Source organism: Thalia democratica, chromosome 8 (assembly GCF_965202585.1).
Source record: "Thalia democratica chromosome 8, ktThaDemo2.hap1.1, whole genome shotgun sequence".
Classification (NCBI taxonomy): Eukaryota; Metazoa; Chordata; class Thaliacea; order Salpida; family Salpidae; genus Thalia; species Thalia democratica.
In genome coordinates, this window is record NC_139172.1 from 10,232,387 (window position 1) to 10,253,079 (window position 20,693).

General features: G+C 26.1%; 1 protein-coding gene across 1 annotated transcript; it reads right to left on the bottom strand.

Moving 5' to 3' along the window:
- Positions 1–1,049: 1,049 nt before the first annotated feature.
- Positions 1,050–20,693, bottom strand: LOC145842026 (uncharacterized). The gene is made up of 23 exons (XM_082949373.1): positions 20,430–20,693; positions 20,068–20,211; positions 18,790–19,342; positions 18,285–18,479; positions 17,855–17,919; positions 16,661–16,883; positions 12,569–12,670; positions 11,951–12,306; positions 11,443–11,520; positions 11,102–11,201; positions 10,431–10,556; positions 9,955–10,069; positions 8,518–8,722; positions 7,795–7,906; positions 7,554–7,681; positions 7,126–7,182; positions 6,900–7,011; positions 4,778–4,882; positions 4,508–4,719; positions 3,626–3,829; positions 3,193–3,316; positions 2,848–2,997; positions 1,050–1,787 (listed from the first exon to the last, which is right to left on the bottom strand). Exons 1-23 carry the CDS (start codon positions 20,619–20,621, stop codon positions 1,651–1,653), a joined length of 3,795 nt encoding a protein of 1,264 aa, XP_082805499.1. The 5' UTR covers positions 20,622–20,693; the 3' UTR covers positions 1,050–1,650.

Sequence of the window (20,693 nt, forward strand, 5' to 3'; positions counted from 1 at the left end):
TTTATTTTTATGTAAACTAATTACTGAATTTTAAAAACAGTGCAAATTTTTGAAAACTTAAAATTTATTTTCAATAATTAACAATTTTTTATATGAAAAATTAGTTGATACCCTAAAAAAATGTATAAAAGTCACTTATAAAGTAATTCAAGCTTGGGTTTTATAAAAAGTTAAGTAAATATTAAATTAAACTATTAACTGGAAAAAGTAGTACATAGTTTATTAAGAATTAAATGTATTAGTCAATGTATATGTAAATCTTTTTTTTTTAATAAATAGTCGATGAAAAAATAAAAGCAAATCCAAATAATAAACTTAATAAAAGTTAACTAAAAGTGTGACTAAAACTAAAACCAGAAGATTATTTAAATGTAATTAAAACTAAAACTGCGGCCCGCGAAGTTTTTTGAAACTTGAAATTTGGCCCGCGAGCACCAACTGCCTACCGACCCCTGATCTAACTCGATGGTAGATACTTGATCCTATTTTAAAATATATCAGTTTTATATCGATTTAGAGATAACTATAGTTAGATATACTATTTAAGTTGATAATGTAATTTTATTTTGTTTTTCGATTCATATAAATTTGAGTGAGTAAAAATAAGTTGTTCTATACTTAATGTTGTTTAACAATGAGATTGCTTATCAATTCAGCTTTCGTTGAAAATATTTTCTATAATAAATTTATTTTACTTGCTTTAAGTACTTTTTTGTAGTGAAGTAACAAGCTAAAAAAACAAAAACAAGACATACTAAAATGGACTGAGTACTTTTAACGTTGTCTTGTTGATAAAACACAAAAAAAAGTAAAGGCTTGTTTTGAAAAATTAAAATGCACTCAAATTAGTGAACAAAACAACTAAAAATATTTTTTTGACTTTGGTTGTAATAAAATCAACAAAAAAGTGAATAGCATTTTATTGTTCAAGATAACTTATTGTTACAACAACAATTTTTTTGTTGAAAATTTAACACAAGTAATTTATTCATTTTAAACTACAAAGAAAATACGATAAAAATATATTTGTTTTATGAAATCAGGCAGTTATGATAATAAAAGCATAGCCTTTATTTTTTTTTATAGTTTGAGTTATATATACATTTTACGATTGAATGTAAAAAATAAATGATATTAAAGAAATAAAAGTACCGAAATTCATAGATTTAGAATTAAGAAAAAAGTTTGAAAAAAAAATTTTTGCTTATTTCATTTTAAAAATATTGTTTCATTTAAGCTTATTTGTTTTGTTTAGACATTTAAATATTAAAAGAAATAAAATAACATAGCAATTTTTAAAACTTATTATGATCGCATTCAAACTTTTGTAACAATTTAAAATAAATAAAAAATAAGACTATATTTTTACAACACAAATAAATTCATCATTATCAAGTGTGTAAGTGAAAGGTATCTTTATCTATAGAAAAACTGATTGCTTCTTATACAGCAACAAACTGTTTTTTAAATATTATAAAAAGTTAACTACATATTCAATTACAACTTTTAAAACTAAATAAAACTAGTTGAATCCTTTGAAACCTTTTTTAAGATGAAAAATGTAATGAAAGTAAACCCTGCTTATTTTTTATACAAATAAAAGAAATCTTATATCAAAGACAAAAAAACAAAAGAATAATTTAATAAAAATCATAATAACTCCCACTCTTCATCAAGTAAGTAACTTTTTTTGTTCCTTTTGTTTTGCCGAATCCAGCAATGCTTTTCCTCATACTTTCTGAGCCGGTGTACATGATCAACACACCATAAGTTGTTTTGCGGTGTTACTGTAAATATTTAAATTTAATTATTAATAAACCATTTATATTATAAAGGATAAAAAAAGGTAGAATAGATTGTTTTTATACTTTTTTTGAAGTTTATAAATACTTGGAGTCTGTTAAAGTTGTAAAAAAGACAATGATTATTACAACACTTAGCAAGAAAAAAAGGCAAAAGCATGTATATAATCTTTAAGTATGTATATAATTACTTTATTACTGCAAATAAAACATATTATATAATTATTTTCATCCATAAAACTTAAACAACATACTAATATTTATCACTTCAAACAAAGTTTACTATTAGATACAAACAACAAATGAATTCACAACATAAAATTTTGTCGGTTGTCATATTCTTTTATTTTTTAGCATCCTTATCAAAACTAGTTATACAAGTCAAAATAAAATGATGAAATTTGTAACTGGTACTAGAAGTAAATGATTCATACATTTTTGTTCTAAAAAAGATGATAGGTAAACATTAAAGAAATTAAAATTTTCTTTATACAGGGTTGCCACTCGTTGTTTCAAATTTTTTTCCAGGTTTTGCAAATTTCTTCCAGGTTTTTAAAATTACACATTTTTGGGTCTAATTCAAGTTTAAAGTAAAGTTTAAGGTAAGAAACTGTTTTAAACAGTATAAAAACATTGAAAAGATACTGTAAGGCTACTTTGAAAATGTTTTTTTCTTTTTTTTTAATTTGATGATGAAAATTTTTTTTTACTTATGTGATAGATTTTTTGAGTCAAATTTAAATTTCACTACTGAAAATGTGTAAATTATTAAAATTTCAGGTTTTTCAAGTTTTATTTTAGTGATTTTTGTATAAAATTCCAGGTTTTTCCAAGTTTTTTTTTTAATTTCCCAAACTCCAGGTTTTTCCAGGTCTTTTTTGCCTAAATTGTCAAATTCCAGGTTTTTCCAGGTAGAGTGGTAACCCTTTTTATAGTAATTGTTCGTTTTTATACTTTAAGTGATAAAAGTAAATTCATTAAGTTTGTAAAATAATTGTTAAGAATTACTTCATAGTACAAATTTTAAAAAAAAACTAAAACTAACCAGTCAAGTCAGTTATTTTGCTGTCGATCACTTTCCAATGAGTACCTCCAATGTTGCTACCATCAATTCCGATTCTTTCACACAAGCTACCGTCATAAGTGACTGCCCAAATTGCATGATTGCTGATTGCAAGCCGACGTATTAAATCACCTTAAAATTTCAACTTTTAAAAACATGTTTACAAACTAATCCAACAACTATTGCTTATAATTATCTACAAAGAAGAGTTTTTGATAAAAGATAGCTGAAATAAATAGTTACAATAATTAATCATATACAAAAAAAATGTAAAACACTTTGAAAACAGCCGTGCATTAAAAAGTTATTTTAACAAAACAATCAAACCATTGGAATTAATTTTGATCCACTTTGTACCGACGGGTAGTTCTTCACTGACGCCCACTCTCGCAAAAACTCCGCCCTGCTGGTCGATTGCCCACACGTGACAAGAAGACGGCCCGCAACATACCTAACATGTTTGTTTATCATTACAAGTATTATTTTTGAGTATAACTGAATGTGCTCTTTGTTTCTATCAAATAGCTTACACTTACAATATGTCCGTTATTTTCTATTTGTGTATTAAAGCTTAAAACATCTTAGATTATAAACAAAAAATATGTGAAGATAAAACAAAGTAAAAATTGTTAACCTAATTTAAAATTTTTTATCATTTGTACTAATTTTTCCACACATTGTTTTATCTAAATAATAAGTTAAACCCCTGGAAAAAATATAATTGAAAAGTTCTACATATAAACTTCTTTTTATTGCAAACCTCTTTGAAAAGAACTTCATCTTCAGGGTTTTCAACTGGCAACCAGGCGGAAATCATGATGTCGTTATCAGGAACTGCGGATCGCATCAGGCATCTTCCGCGCGAGTCCACCGCCCACAACCATTGTGATGAACTAGAAAGCCATTTTATATTTGCATCTTCCCCCAACTGCATCGTAACGTCGCAACATTTCCAGGACCTACCCTTAAAATACAAAACAGCAAAATATAATTTTAATATCAAAAGCAGTAATTTATACATATTTTTTTAATTATTTTGCGTCTAAAAAAGAGAATAAATCGCGATTTAAAGCATTCCATTTTAATTAAATTCACAAAAAAATCTCAATTATACACTCCATTTCGTTAAAATACTAACCTTACTAATGTGTGACCTTTTTTTTAATAAATCTAGTATAATTTTCAAATCTCCCTTAACTTTGACCTAACAATTTTTTGTTCTTGTATTTTCAAATCCCGAAATTATCTATTGAAAACTTTTTTATTTAGTTTAGCGGGCCAGATTGACTTGCTCGCGAGCCGCAATTCTATCTTACAAGGGCTAAACTCCGCTTAAACTTTGAAAACATTGTCGGGCCGGTCGTTTTCACTTTGGGACCGGACCCGGCCGTTTCCCACCCATATCATAATAAAAATGGAAATAATTAATTTTACTTACGTAATATTAGAACTATAAAACCTTCATTTCTCAAAGTAATAAGATAAGTAAAGTTATTTGTTGTTATCTATTATATTCATTTATAGCTCAAATTAAATAAAACAGTTTCAAAGCTAAAAAATCAGATTAAATTGTTGTTATGTTTTCAAAATTACAAACACAATCTTTTAATTAAAAATATATTTGCAAAGTTAATATACAAACTTGCGGTGAAATTCCACTTATTCCAGTACGTGCATAAACACGATAGTCTGATGTCAGAACCCACAACACTTCTCTGCAGCATGTGGCCATTATTACGTCACAATTGCGAGGTGGCATAATCACGTGTGACGCTCTGCACTTCATGTCTTTGTGTGACGTCATGTTTAAGCGAAGAAGTTCCGAGTTGCCGTTTCTTATCACCCAAACAAACTCTAATTTAAATTGTAAATTAAATAAAATTAACTTCAGTCAGCTCACTCATAAACTCACCTTGCCAACTAGCACTGTGAGGGTTGAACATTGCAGATGATGAAATGCAACTCCACTTGCTGCTGCTTGCCATTCCTTCGATACTTACTGCTGCCCATCTGTAACCTGAACACAGTATTTGTCTATGTACAATAAAAGAATCAAAAGTATATATACTTTTTTTATGATTATCAGCATAAATTAAAGATTTTTGTTCTTTTTCATATATTTCAAACAAAATTCACGCACATTTATTTATCGTTCACATTACTATATTCTGATTAATTATTCTAATAAATAATTCTATATCCAACACGGTATTATAAAAAAAAACAGACAAAAATGTTTTTCTTATATAAAGCAAAAATGCATGCTGAGTATCAACATGAGTCAAGTAGCACGTCAGAAAGGTCCTCCGAAGAACTGTGAAACATTTTTCTTCTCGGTTGAAAACCAACACTAGTACTCCTGCTGACTGAGACGACATAAAATCATATTACATAATTATGGAGAAGTCTTACATAATAAAGATGTTCAGATAATTATGTTAGTTCAAAGAAAAAATCTTGTTTTTGCAGAGAATTGTTATTAATCATCAATTAAATCATAAAGAAATTATTTTAAATATGTATGATCTGGATAACGAACCAATATTTTAAGAACTGACCAAAGAAACGAGATAACATTTAAAAAGAACCAAGTAGTTGCAGTTGCAAATAATTATGCTGCTTACTACCTCCTACATAATATTAGGAGCTTACTACCTTTTTCATAAATGTCTAGATTTGGTTTAAATTTAAGGATAAAAATAGATTTCTGCAATGCTTACATATAGAAACCAGTCACAGGTTGATGTTTCTAAACAATGAACCAAGTTAACAAATCGAAATAGCATTAAAAATTACCTATTTTTTTAAATATATTATTTTCAATTGTTATTTTTTTAACAGTATTCCTCCTCTAGTATAGGAGACGAAAACTAGGCTTTAATATAAATAATTAGTTAATAGTAGTTTATAATTACGTTATCACTAATTTTGTTTAAAATAGTATCTTTTTATTGATTACTTACAATCATTTTAAACAACTGTGACCAGTATAAGACATTTTTTTACACAATTCAGCCTCAAATCTTTATATAATTACCCGTTACTTATAAAAGGCTGCTGACCCTTGTTCAAGTAAAATACAATTTTTCGTCAAAGGTTATATCAACAGAAAGGTATCTCATGACTTACATGAAGCTAAAATTATCATCTTGTTGAACGGTACTAGTTTGCAATACATAATCAAAATAAAAATGTTCCTGCTTAAACTGTTGACAAAACTTTTGCACGTTTTGCTTAAATGCATAGGGAGTAAAAACTTTTTTTTACAATATTTTAAATTGGTTGTTAAACAAAATCTTAAATTATAAACTAAAAGTCAGATTTTATAGAATAAAAAAAATCATTTGACTTTTTAGATATAGACGTTTTTGTAAAAAGTTTGCGATACAAGCATAAGTAACGCAATTTTTTCATGGTTAATTTTTTCGAAAATTTAAAACTGAAATGAAAATCTATCTTTTCCTCTAGTTTTCGAGCTAGAGACCTCAAATTTACAGGAATCAACTTTATATAGTTTAAATGACTTTAAATGCTGCGATTTTCTCATCGACTTTAATTGCTTATATCTCAATAATTTTTTTGAATTTTGTCAAGCCATTAAATGTTTCTGACAGCTAAGATAAAAATTTACAATATAATATCAAATTGCGAAAAACAAGATGGATCACCTATGCCGTCATTCCTTCTTCGCTAACAGAAAATAATCGAAAGAATATATCCTGACTCACAATGTGGATTTAGATTAATTTTATTTACTATGTACAGCTAAAAGTCTAGATTTGGTTTAAATTTAAAGATAAAACTCATTTTCTGCATTACTCACATATATAAACCAGTCACAGGCTGAGGTTTTCTAAACAATGAACCAAGTTAACAAAACGAAATAACATTAAAAAATACCTAATTTTTTTTATTATATTTTTTCAATTATTATTTTTTTAAGCTTCAAAAAAAATTTAAATACTATTTTTTTTGATGCTACACTAGTTATTACTATTCATTTTTAAGTAAACTAGCAGAAAAAATATATAAACCTATAATTTTACTGTTAGTTACGAAAACATTCTTGGAATCCCTGCTTAATACCCATATTGAACTATATGAAACTGCAACATCCTGAATATCTACTGCATCTTTCTGCTTGTTCTGAAATTTAATGCATTAGTTATTATCAATTGGGACCTTATTGTTGTATACTTCAGCATTAATAAATACAAAACTAATTTACTATAACAAGCTTTATATTAAATCAAAACTAACTTGCTCCGGTTGTTTGAAAAGTTTATTTTTTCTTTTTTTTCTAGAAGGTGGATGAACCTAAAAGATAAAGTATCAGTATCTTAATACTTAAACATTTTGTACCTATACTTTCAGGTATGTTTTTACTAAACTTTATTTAAGAATTGGTATATTACTGATTTTAAAGTAGTATGCTTCGATGCATTTAAACTTTTGCAGTAGCTAAGTAAATCTAGTATATATAAAAACAAATTAAACCTTGCTGAAAATTATTTTAGAGTTTAACGTTTTCTCAAAACAAAAGGTATTTTTAATAAAAACTTACAGATAAACATGCTGCAGCTATGAAACAGTTGAGGTTTTAAGGTAATTATACTAAAAACTGATATAATAAAATGGTTTTATATCAGTCTATTAAACGTATCAATGACTTATAAACTTAAACATACATGCCAAAAAATACTCGAAAGTGGTTTTTCAGAGTAATGTAAGTTACCCTTGTCATCAACAACCAGTATTGTATCATCACTGTTTGAAACTATTCTTACTGGCCAATTGTCATCAAGAAAAAAATTTACTGTTCAAAAAAAAAAATTAAACCACATAATTAATTTTCTCAGAGAAGAATGTAATGCGATTAATAAATTATTTGCAAACTGATTTAATTATTGAAATACTGTATAAACTTACCGATTTTCCACTTGATAAGTTCGTTATCAATATCTTCTAGCTTTTTTACTAGTATACTGTGTTCATCTGAAAGTATCCAAACTACCTCTTTTGTGAAGCAAACATCTTTGATCTAAAGTATTAGTTTTGTGGTACGGACGCAAACAACGATAAAAACAACTTCTAATGAGAGTTAAAAAGGTAAGCTAAGATATATGTATATACAATATCATTAATTTAATAAACTTGGCTTAAATTAAAAAACTATAGTACCTTCGCTTATAGTTGTCTTAGTTAGTTTTTTTAGTATTTTAATACAAACTTTTCAATTACTTTTAAACTAAGTACTACAAAAAAAAATTTAACAAATTTTCTAACTTTGATTAAATTTTTTGTTTTTTTATTAAAAACTTAATTTTTAAGTTTACTCTTGGAATGAAAACTACTTATACTGTAGGAAAAGTATTGCAGGTCTGCCTTTTCGAAACAAAAAAAACATCGGGGTTTATGAGTTAAGCTTTTAAAACGTTTACAAACTAAATTTATAAGTAGCTGTAACCAGAAGGTTGAAATCATTAACAATTATATCGACAATGAAGCTACAACACTTAAAATTTAACAAATAGTATTTTTCAGCCTGAGTTTTCTTTACAATATTAAAATATAATCTATAATTTAGTTATTATCATACCTACTTTGTAAAACTATTAAAAATACAACAAATATAAATTTTATAAAACTTACCAGTGCTTCCTCCAGAACCCCTTCGACACTTTTGTAATTGATTCTCATTTTCAGGTCAGAAAAATTTGCTTGTGGGTTTTCATGATTTTCAAAAGTTCGCTTAACCAAGTTACCATCATCAGTTACCATCCAAGCACTTCCATTCAAAAAGCACTTATGTACATGACTAACATGTTTCACAGAATGCCATTTTAGACGAAGCTTTCTGTAAAATTATTTTTATTACTACGTTAAAGGTGCAATTCACTCAGGCAAAAAAAAAAGCCTGAGACGCCCTATATACTTTTTGAAACGAAAAATTAATTTAGCGCTTCAAGTACAAATTATTTCTACCGTATGTTCTTGATAAGTTATACTTTTTTCTTTTTATTTTTAAGAGCATGTATTAGTAATAAAATGCTTGAACTTTTGTGAAAACATAAAATTACTAAAAACTCAACAGAATAAAAACTTAAAAATTCAATATGTAGAATAAGATGTACTCATGTTAGTTTTATTTATTTAATTATATTTAAAAAAATAAAAAATAAAACACAACTTTAACCGTTGCTTTAAGAAATCTTAACGAAAATATAGACATTTTGTAGTTTTATGTAAACTTTGTTTAAAATGCTCTATACTTTGTATAAAAAGTAGAGCAAAACATATTTATATTATAAACAAAAAACTACATTCAGCTAATAAATAATGTAAATTATTACGTCATATTTTCAAGTTTTTTGTATATAAATGATAAGTTTCTATTCAATTTGATAGTAAACACAGTCTGATAAACACTTAAATACTTATGATTTAGGTAAAGCATACGTAATCTGTTGTTTTTGATTATACTATAGTTATAAAAGAAAACATAGATAATCTAATAAAAAATAAATTTATCAAGAATATAAAATGCTATACTATTTTTGTAACTTTGAACTAAATTTTCATAAACTAATCTATTCAAGTTATAACTACATATCACAGCTAAAAAACTCAACTATAAATTATTAAAAATAACTAGCCGCAAGGCGGAAATTTTATCTAAAAATATAAACCAGCATTTAAAAATAATACTAAATGCTTAAACATAAGTTTGTTCAAAAGTATAAAAAAACTAAAAATTGAATTAACTCAACCTTATTTAAATTCTAACAAAACGCTAACCTAAGTCTTTTTTCCTAATAATCTAACTAGCCTGAGTCAGATGATTATTTTTCTTTTAACCATTTCTATCATAAATTATGCTGAGTTACTTAGGTAGCCTGGGTATTTAGCTTTAAATTCCACCAGTATTTTAGTATAAAACATTATTTTAAATATCACTTGTTCTAGTCAATACATTTTAAGTTATGACATTTATTAATAAAATATTATTGTTTAATTGCTATAACAATTTTACACAGAAAAGTTACTTAACTTTTATGAAGAGTTAAATAAAAAATAGAAAAACCTTACCTTATAAAGTTGGGAGCAATTTTTCGACGCTTTAAGTCACTCAGCGAACAATCGACATGAGGTAAAAGCGCATATTTTACTGAACCATCTATTTCCACTACCCATATAACTTTTTCTATTAGATATTACAAACAAGGTATACTAATTATAAAAATAAGTACAAACACAATTATAAAACGCTGTACAGAGTTTACAAACGTTTAAATTCTTAAACGATTGTTTTAATAGAAAACAGCTAATCTAACTTTATGTATTCAAGTAAGAACTGAAACTTTTGTTTATTCAAAAGGTGTACGTGATGATTGTACCTTTACACAACATTATCTTGACTTAACATTATTAAATAAATGAAAAAAATTGTAGCATTTAAAAGAACTAAATTAGTAAAGAAGTACAATTTTACTATTATATATTTCAATACAAAAAACAAAACAATTCATGAATCGTTGCGATTATTGTTATCCTATGTAACTGACCGTATATAGAAATGTGTTTTGCTTTGTAGCTACAGAGTAGATACCACCTAATATCTAAACTATCATCGTTGTCACAAATGTATACTTTGTTATCATCTGTTATTACACACGCATAATTTTTGTAAGCTGTTGCAAATTAATTTGTCGTTTTACAAGTTTAAGTTCACTAAATCAACAGATCTAAATAAATCTAAAATAATAATCTAAATATGAAGCTTAAAATCTACTTGCCGCTTAAAGGTCTAGTTACCAAATTTTGCGCTAGTAATTTTATGTGTTTAGTTTATGCCGTGCATACAGAAACAATCAAACTTTATAAACTTGATTTTTATTATATTAGCTTAAAATAAAATGTTTAAACCTATAAAATTACCTAGAGAGTTAGTTTAATGTAAACAGTTTTGTAAAAAACTAGACTGATCTCCCTTTCTCTACAGCCGTTAATAAAATAACAGATAATTGTTTATCGGTTTACACAATTTTAAAACTGCTCTTTAATATAGAGTCTTATGTACGAGATCTAAACCTTTACATATTATTAACAAATTACTTCTACGCTAAACATTAAAAATAAAACTAATTGTAATCATTTTTTTTATAAAACTAAAACATTTTATTCCGCTGCAGTATACACAAATTAACTACAAATTACTATGAAACGTCTTACTCACTATACAACGTAGAAACGTTACAGTTATTACTTGGAAGTTTGCCATGGATCCAAGATATTTTTTCCAATGATTTTAACATGATATAACTGTCATTGCTGCCCTTAAAATTAACAGGTCTACTTATAAATTAAATTAGATATTTTATTCAAAATATCAGTTTAGGTTTGTTTATCAGATATCATTTTTGACGAACTTTTAAAAATAAACATACATCATATCATTATATGTATACAAAGAACTAAACTGTTACAATTTAACATAGTTGATAATTTCGAATAAAAATAATTAAAAAATTTTAAGATATGAAGAACATTTGAAAAACATGTTTCAATTAAACTTACATTGGAATTAGTTTCAAAACTTTCATCTAAGTCTTCCTTATTTTCAATCGTTTGTTCCTCGAGTGATTGTTCACTTTTCTGTAAAAACTTATAAATTAAAGTATTTCTAATTTTAAGTTAAAATTTATTAAATTAAACCTCATTTAGCTTATTTTAAAGCTTTGTAATGTTTCTAAATTAAATTCATATTTGAGGTTCTAAATTGAACAAAAACAGTTCTCAAAGCTCAGTTTAAAAATAAGGAGACAAATATACAAGATTATTCATTCAAGATTTTTATTTGCAAAACTAAGTTTCACCCTTTGAGGGATCTTCAGTTACAATTTAAATCGTATTCAAATAGAAATTTTTATTATTTTATTAAGTTAAGCTTTTTAATAAAGTAAAAATTTTACAAAATACTTTACTTTTAGATGAGGTACAGGACTAATTAATAAACCGCATTTTCCTTTGTTAACCTACAGAGTTAAATAAACTTGTTATTAGTAGTAGTTAGACTGTAAATTACTTGATCGTCTCCGGAGCTGCTATCATAAAACCCATCACTTTCTTCAGAGGAACTCTGTGAAAAAGTTTCCATTTTATATGATGTATCTTCTATCAGTTTGCTATCTCTGTGTTCTTTTTGTTCAACAGCCATTTTATGTACTTCCTTAAAATGTTCTAAAACTTTTATAGACGTTTTAGGCTCAAGCTCTTCAACTTTTTGTTTTTCAGGTTTTGGTTCTGCCTTATAAAGTTCATTTAATTGAAAACCATTTTTTTCTACTAGGAGCTCATCAAAGAGCTTTTCATCATCATATTCTGATTCGTAAATCTCTTCTTTTTCTTTATTTATTTCAACTTGCTTGTTTGGAGCAGAAACTAAAGATTGTTTTATTTTGGATTGAAATTTGCTAAATGTGAGTATTAAATTAGTTTTTGTATCATGGTCAATTCTCTATTAAACTAAGGTGAGTTTTCATTTTCGATTGATATAGGAACATCTTCAGACTATTTAGGCGTAAATAACTTTGCTAAAAACTACTCAAAATTATCTTACAATTTCTGTCATAGTACAATGTTTTAGTTGTGAGATTTTATTTAAAAACTATTTACAATTAAGACTAAACAAATAGCTACTTACTTTTAGGCTTTTGATTAGAACTAATATCCTTTTTATAGACTTTTCTCTGTTTTGATTCAAATACAACATCTTTATTGCTACTTTCACCAGTATCATCAACACCTGTAGTTTTATTTTAAAAGTAAATTTTTGAGTTTATCTCTTTTTTCATTTTTCTAAATATGCGTTTAATATTTTCTAACTTCTTTAAGATATCTATTATTGAGTATAAAATTAGATTATGTTATACATGTTATTTTTAGTTTTTTTTTTACATATATTTGTACAAGGTTTAAATTTTATTTTATAATTTCTAATTAATTATAAAAATAACATAAAGAGAACAGTGTTTATCTGTGTATCTATTATAAGCATAAACATTGCTATCTAGCATAGAGGATCTTCAGACTCAAGTTTTATTATTTAGCTAAATGCAACATTCTTACATAAGTTTTAATTATACGAAACACATTTCTCTTTAAACATTTACATGTTTGACACTTGCTAAGATTATTATTGAAACTTTTGTCTTCAGATAAAAAAAAAATTCAAAGAGAGAAAAAAAATTGGGGAGCACTGATGTAAACAATAAAACTTAGAAGCTTTTTGGTGTGTTTATAATTAAAAAAAATTATTCGAAGCTAACCAAAAATTTTCGCTTGCTATTTCTAGCTTGATTTTAACTTCCTCTTATGAGATTTTTTATCAAAATACTTAGAATATATAAACTAGTAGTTTTATACATAGCTTTGGATATCTTCAAAAGAAAGTATTTATTTACTTTTAACAACAAGCATTAGATTAAACCACGCGACTACCAAAACAGTTTTCAAGACAATTTTAGGACTCATCAGGCATATGTAGCTGCAAGAAACTGTCCTTTAAGTCAAACTAAGCAAGCTAGAGTATATTAGCACTTAGCGTTCATTTGTGGGTGCAAAACAATGGGGCAACTAAATTTTATATAACTCAATATCTAAGAAATTGCCAGTTTTAATGTAAAATTTTAGTTTATATTTGTTTTTTAAAATAACTGATAGAAATATTTTGAATATATTTAGCAAAGCTAAAAATTTTTGGCCATCATACAATAAGACAAATAGGCTACACAACCATCAACACTGTTGTTTTCTAGACAGCGGGATTTCACAACTAGGTCAGCCAGATATGCATGAATTAAGTCGTAGATAGTTTCATAAAGCGTTGTTAATGACTGATAATTTAAAAAAAATCGTACACCAGGTCCTTGGACGAATATAAAGCCTTTATTTTTTTACTGTTTAAGAAACTACATATTGATGGTTGTGTGGTGCAGTCAATTGTTAATTGTACTAAACAAGAAATAAGAAAAACAAGTAAGTTGCCACAGTATGTGTGTTACATTATTAAAACATTTCTAGTTTATTAGAAATGGAGTCAAACAAAGAATAGCTGTATCAATATTACACAGTGGGCTGAAAACGGGGATCAAGCGGCCATTGACATAAAACTGTCATAAGAAGCACTATAATACAATTTAAAGTTACACTTAGTGTTACAATAAAAAAAGTGTTTGTTTTTATTTTAAAAATAGTTTAAATTTTAATTTTTAATGAAACTTTAAAGAAAGAAACTTAGAAAAAAGAAAATTATAATTGGTTACCTCAAGAGAGTCACATTTACTTCCATTTTAGTTTAAATTTGAATGAACTTTCAATATCAAGCCGGGTTAAAGTATACTCTCAATACAGTTTATTTTTAATTTAAGGCTGATCTTTGTATATCAAAGTTTGTACTATTAATAATGCTACATTTGTACTATTTTTTCAAAAGAAAAAAACCGTAAACATTTTGAACAATAAAAACATTTATTCGTTGCAAAACAGTGCAAAAAACAAAATAATTTAGCCTGTGGTTAAAAAAAAGCACTTTAAATTTACTAGAAACAAGTAACAAACTTCTAGTAAAAACAGTAAGTTCTTAAAACTTCTTTGAAATTAAGTTTCTCAAATAAATAAAACACTCTATTCAGTAGCACAAAGCATATGTAACAACGTTTCCCATTCTGAATTACATGATGAAATTTTTTTCATTTAGCTGCAAACAACTTCGCGCAGTATGTCCGACTTCTTTACAATAAGTGCAATTGAGTCTGTCTAAAGTGTTGTTAACATCGTAGTCACTCTTGTCCCATAATCGATTTAAACAGTCTGTTAAATTTTCATACTGAGAAGTTTAACTTGAAAAGTTCATTCTGTACTGTCTTAGAAACTTGTTGTTAGCTTCCAATCCACTTTCGGTGTAATTTAGCAAACCTCTACCGTTGTTTTGCTCAATTAGTTCAGCACTATGTGCAAGAACAGTATGCGCAGTTGGTGTAAAGCGAATCCATTTAACCGACATGACCAGCATCATTGTTTTTTGAAATAAAACTGAGTATTTCTCTACATTAATCTTTCTGTTAGAATTTATAGGCCATAAAATAATGGAAACATACAAAATAATTTTGTTAATGTTTTCTTTAAAACTAACATCAGAAATATGCTTTGTCAGCAGAGTCCTATTATTGGTGTTTAGCAAAGTTTTGACTACGTTACCTGTTGTAGAAGTTCCACCATGGCCTGTGGGATACGGTTTTTCAAGAAAACCTTTAATTTGCTAAAATAGTAAAAAAAAAACTACTTCAATGACTAAATCATATACTAAGCTACCATGTTTTGACCAATACTAACTGTTCTCATCATTCTTGGAGCTTAAATGATCTGTAAACAAAAGTAAGTGAATCTATACACATTAAGAACCTTCTAAAACATACAAAATGGTCTTTTTTGTCACAGTGAAAAACCAGGGATAGGGTATTGTATCAATTTTTTTAACAGAAATATTGCTTGTCAAAACCTAAAAAAATAGTTATATTCCACATGATAGATTTGTCTGTAAATTTGTATATAGATTCCTTGTCATTTTTACCAAATTATTTAAAAACAAATTATGTTGGTTCTACGGTGGCGAATTGAGAAAATCAACCCTGAAGAATACCCTAAATTGCCAGGAAATCATCAATGAATTTTCGGCGAGAATAGAAGATTTTTTAAATGAGAAATAATATACTTATACATTTAAATATTTAAAGAATTTCGACTTTTTTCAATTAACATTAAACCAAAGAAATGAAAAAACTTAAAAAAAAGTATTTGTATAAAAGCTTTTAAGGTGTTTGTTAACAGTAGATGTAGACCTTAATTTTGAAAAAAATTTAAGCATTTTTCGAGGGTTTTTTAAACTTAAAAAAAGCCAACTTTGGCTACATTTAAGCTTACATAACTTTTAGTATACTTTAAGCAGAACAGAAACAAACCCATTTTTTAAAAGACGAAACCCCGCTCTAAACAATTAAATAAAAATCTTGCTTTAACTGTTTAGTCGCGAAAATAGTCAATGGCCACTTGCCAGCCCACTGTGTATTATTAACCGGATAAAGCAAAAAGAGAATAACTAATAACAGCACACTTTATATTATATTAAAAAGTTTTTTACGAAACTTTTTCGTTGAGCTAAACCTGTAAACAATTTTTAATGCTACTAAAAGCTTTTTACTTTTTTTTCACAAAACTTCTTTATCTCTTAAAAAAAAGTTCTGTTTTAGTTTTAAGCATGTATTTATCATTTTAAAATGCATTTTTTGTCATAATTTATTTTTATGATTTTCAATAAGTCAAATTTCTTCAGTTTATTGGGATAAATTCTATATTTTACACTGTTTTGATGTTGGTATTTTATGTTGTTTTATCATACTTTTAATATTTTTCTTTTTTTTTCTGATATAGTACTGTTTATTTTTCATAAAGGTAATAAATAGTTTTTTTTTTAAATTCTAAATTACTTCATTGTTAAGAATCTCAATAAAAAACTTAATCTTTCAAAAAATTTTTTTTTTCATTTTTTTCAAAAATGTTTGAAAATTTTATATAGACTACAACAAAAAGTATTATACACAAATCATAATTATATTAAATCAGACAATAAGCTCAAAACTAATATCATTTAAATATAAAAAAAATTGATAACAGAATTTATTTTATAGTTTCAAATACTTATTTTTAGTGAGAAACTAAAAAACAATGTTTTTCTTACTTATCTTATCGTATTTTTTCAAGTCCTGAGCTATTTTTTCAATGGGAGGAACTCCTAACGTGATTTCTTCCTCTTCATTCTGCTTACCAATTGTGAGATTTACTTGTTTTAACTTTGTACTTATTGTCGAAATGGCATCTATTTGTCCTGCTTTTTCTGATAACTGAGCAGCTTTTTCGGAAATGTCCCTCCAAATTTTTCCAACTTGATTCTTCAGTATATCCTTTATTTTAAATTTACAAGCAAATATTAAACTACATTAACCTAAAAGTTTGTAAGTATTTTTAAAAGATAACTTAAATAAGTCATTTCAGATTTTAGAAAAACTTAAAGTTTTTTCTAAACTACATTTATTTTATGAGATTTTGTTGAAGTACAACGTTTTCTTATATAGCTAATACTAATATAAAAATAAAAATTTAGATTAAAAAATAATATAAGACTAATAAAATTAGCAAAACACTAATCAGTTCTTTTTTGTTATTCTCGTATCATTGTTAATGTGATTTTTTTGTTATAAAGATTATCTTGGTCTAAGTAACTGTATTTCAACAAAAAATGTACTTTAAATAACGTTTAACAGACTTTATCGTTATTTTATTTTTTCTTATCTGATCAATGATAAATAACTAGTGTTCTACTGGATTCAAACGCTGGATAGTGCCGGATCTGGCCATAACTTGCCATGATCTGGATCAAACTAAAACTTTATTTGAAAAAAAAAAATACCGTCATAGCTGGATCTTCACTTGATAAAATGATCCTGTCTGGTTCTGATTGGCAGTGAATTAAGGTTAAAGTTTTGTATTTAGCATTTCAAATAATAAACTTTCTCGGATTCAGAACTTTGACCTTAATTCACGTCCTATCAGGACTAGACAGGACTGTTTTATCAAATGAAGATCCAGATTGGCCCAATATTTTTCTTTTTTTTTGGTTTGATCCTGATCATGGCAAGTTATGGCCAGATCCTGAACTATCCAGTGTTTGGATCCAGTATAGATAACTCTGCCAAGTCTGCCTTTATTAAAGTAAAACTCAAAGTATATCAAAGCTTTAAATGAAAAAATTAAATCTAAATAACAACATAAACTTATTTAAAGAAAACAAAACGAATGTATTCATCATTCTTTAAAAAAAAAATCAACTTTATTTGCCTTAAACCAACTAAATATTTTAGAACTATTAGCTAACCTCAATATTATCAACATTTTCATCAATATTATTGATCTCTTCATCATCTTGCTTCATTAAGTCAGCTAAAAGTTTTACAGAAAATGTTTAACTTTTACATTTACTTAGATAAATTATATTATTATAAAACGTACACTTTACTTTTAAAGACTATAAGCAAAGTTATAATTTTAAAAATCATTATCTAGTTGTTTTCTTTTTGTTGGACTTGAAATGTTTGATATATTTTTGCATATTTCAGTAAAAACAAAATAAGTAGTTAAGCTAGTTTAAAAAAAACTTAATAAAAAATTACACCAAATAAATAAAATGTAAAATCTATTAAGCAAATTAAAGTTAGTTATGTGGTATTTAGTAAAATTAAACAAAATTATATTAAAAATTTTATTTTTAGTTACTTTTAATAATAATAAAAAGTAGTACAGCTTACCACTTTTTCCACTTCCAAATATCTGCCATAGCTTTCTATTTTTTGGTAAAAAAATAAGAAGTTCAACATCATCACGGAATTTAAGTGATGTCATTTGTGAATTAGAAGTAGTAGCTATGCAAAATTTTTCACTTATTTCATCAATAACAACCACTACTTCAGCTTTTTTTAAATCTATGACAGCTATTGAAGTTTCTGTAAAAATATCTTTTTTGTTTTTATTTTACTGAACTAATATTTCTAAATTAAAAACAAATTAATTTTTTTTTTTGGAAAATATAGTTATAGTTATGATAAATGAAAAGTTAGGGTAATATGGGATTTTATAATATTAGTTTCACTAAAATAAATGAATTTAAGTGAGCTAATAAATTTATACTCTTTTCTCTTTTGTTATTATTTAATATTACTTTTTTTTTTCTTTTATTCAATAAAAATTCTGTGTTTTGATACATTGTTACCTTAATCATTTCTTAATGAAAAAAAAAAAATTAACTATACTAACCTGAAAAAGAAACAATTAAATTACTACTAAGTTTAATAAGTCTTCCCCATTTATTCCAGCTACAGTATCCAGACTTTGCTATAGGTTTGTTATTCAGTGTTTTGAATATATTAAAAGATACTTTTTTTGTTAAATCATTAAAACTATTAATTTTTTCTCCCCTAACATTGTAAACACCAATAGAGAAATCAAGTGGATTAGAAATAAATATTTTCAGTTCAGATTCACTTAATGTAACTTCATTATTATAACAGGCACCTAACAGTGTTTTATTTAATGATGTTTTCAGAACTAATCTTTCATCTTTGCTGTTTATATTTTTTATAGAAACACATTCTGGTTGTGTCATAAGTAAATGTCCATGTCTATACTCCAATGAGTAAATTGGCTCAGTTAAAGTAACAACTTGCTGAGTTGAGCATGATTCAGGTTGGACAGAAATACAATTTACAAGGCCACTACTGTCTGATGTGAACAACTTCATTCCATTTAAGCTCCATCTTAAACAAACTATTTCACTTGTATGGAGATCTTTAAAGACTAATTTTCTTCTCTGTTATTTAATAATTACAATATAGTTTGATAGTAATTAAAGAGTTATAAATTTTTTATTTGTTTTCAGGCTGATTGTTAAATTAAATAGACATGCTTTAGTTTAATTAAAAGCTAGTACTATATTTAGAGTAAGTAAAACTTAAATTTTTTCTAACTTTACAAAGTTGAACTCACTAAACAAGAAGCTTTTAATATTTTAGTTTGTAAATATGTAAATTAATTTGTTAAATTGAATGCTTATTACTAACACCAGAAATAAATATAAATTTTAAGTGGAAGAAAAAATGGTACTTATTATTCGTTTACTGTTTAGTAAACATATAATCAAAACTATATAACATATTAAGTCAACTTATAAACTTTTAATCACTTTATTTCTAAGTTTTATTAAAACATTTCAAAGCTTTTTATGAATCTTTAAAACTCATGAAGTTTTTTATGCTGTACTGTTTGGTTTTGCATTTTACAATTGCAATTATTTTGAAAACTGAATTCAAAATTTTAAATTTTATTACCAAAACAATGTTTCACTCGCTTGATCCTAGTCAAACAAGATCATCAGTTGAATAAAATCTTATTCAAATAGAAAATAAACAAACAAACTTTAATTAGATATGAATTTGAGACTTGCTTAAAAATTGATGTAAGTTTAAACATACACAAAATAAATAACTATAGTTTTAACATAATTACAAATTAATAGAAAATAAAAATATAACTTACTTGCTTTTTTTCTTTGTTTGGCTGTTCTGAAGAAATATCTATAGGAACACAAGCAATAATTACAGTTCCACTATTAGTTGCTATAGCAACTTGACAGTCTAACCCTTCATATAACTGAACTTTGCATACTTGATCCTTGTTGTTCTATGTAAATATTATAAAAAAATAAATGTTTGCATGCATAATCTTAAAGCTAAAAATATCCAAAATGCTAATTCTTCAAGTATCAGTACTTATCTTAACAATAGCAAACTGAAATTAAGTCTAAAATAGTTAACCAGTTTCAAAAACAAACTAGAATTTTTATTTCTTTTATAACACAACTGATGCATAAACATAACAAACTAATAATTAGTACTTACTTCACACAATATTTTTACAATATATTTTGACTCTCTTTGAACCAAGTAAGAAAATCCTAGATTAGAACCAAACACCATGTAGTTTAAAGAAATATCAAAACAGTTAAGCTCAACGTCATACTTGCGAAAGTATACGGTTTCTTTTTGTGGAAGAATGTTAAGTACTTCACTTGACAACTCGCAAAAGTTCATTTGAAGGTTTCTATGTAACTTTTGAGTAAAAAAGATTAATTAAATTAGTGTGTGACATTTAATACTAACTAC

Excerpts from the sequence above, each read along its gene's own strand:
- LOC145842026 (XM_082949373.1), bottom strand. The coding sequence starts at position 20,621 with ATGAACTTTTGCGAGTTGTCAAGTGAAGTACTTAACATTCTTCCACAA. Across the intron at positions 20,212-20,429 it reads TTGTAAAAATATTGTGTGAA|AACAACAAGGATCAAGTATG; the intron begins GTAAGTACTAAT and ends ATATTTACATAG. Across the intron at positions 11,202-11,442 it reads GTTTTGAAACTAATTCCAAT|GGCAGCAATGACAGTTATAT; the intron begins GTAAGTTTAATT and ends GTTAATTTTAAG.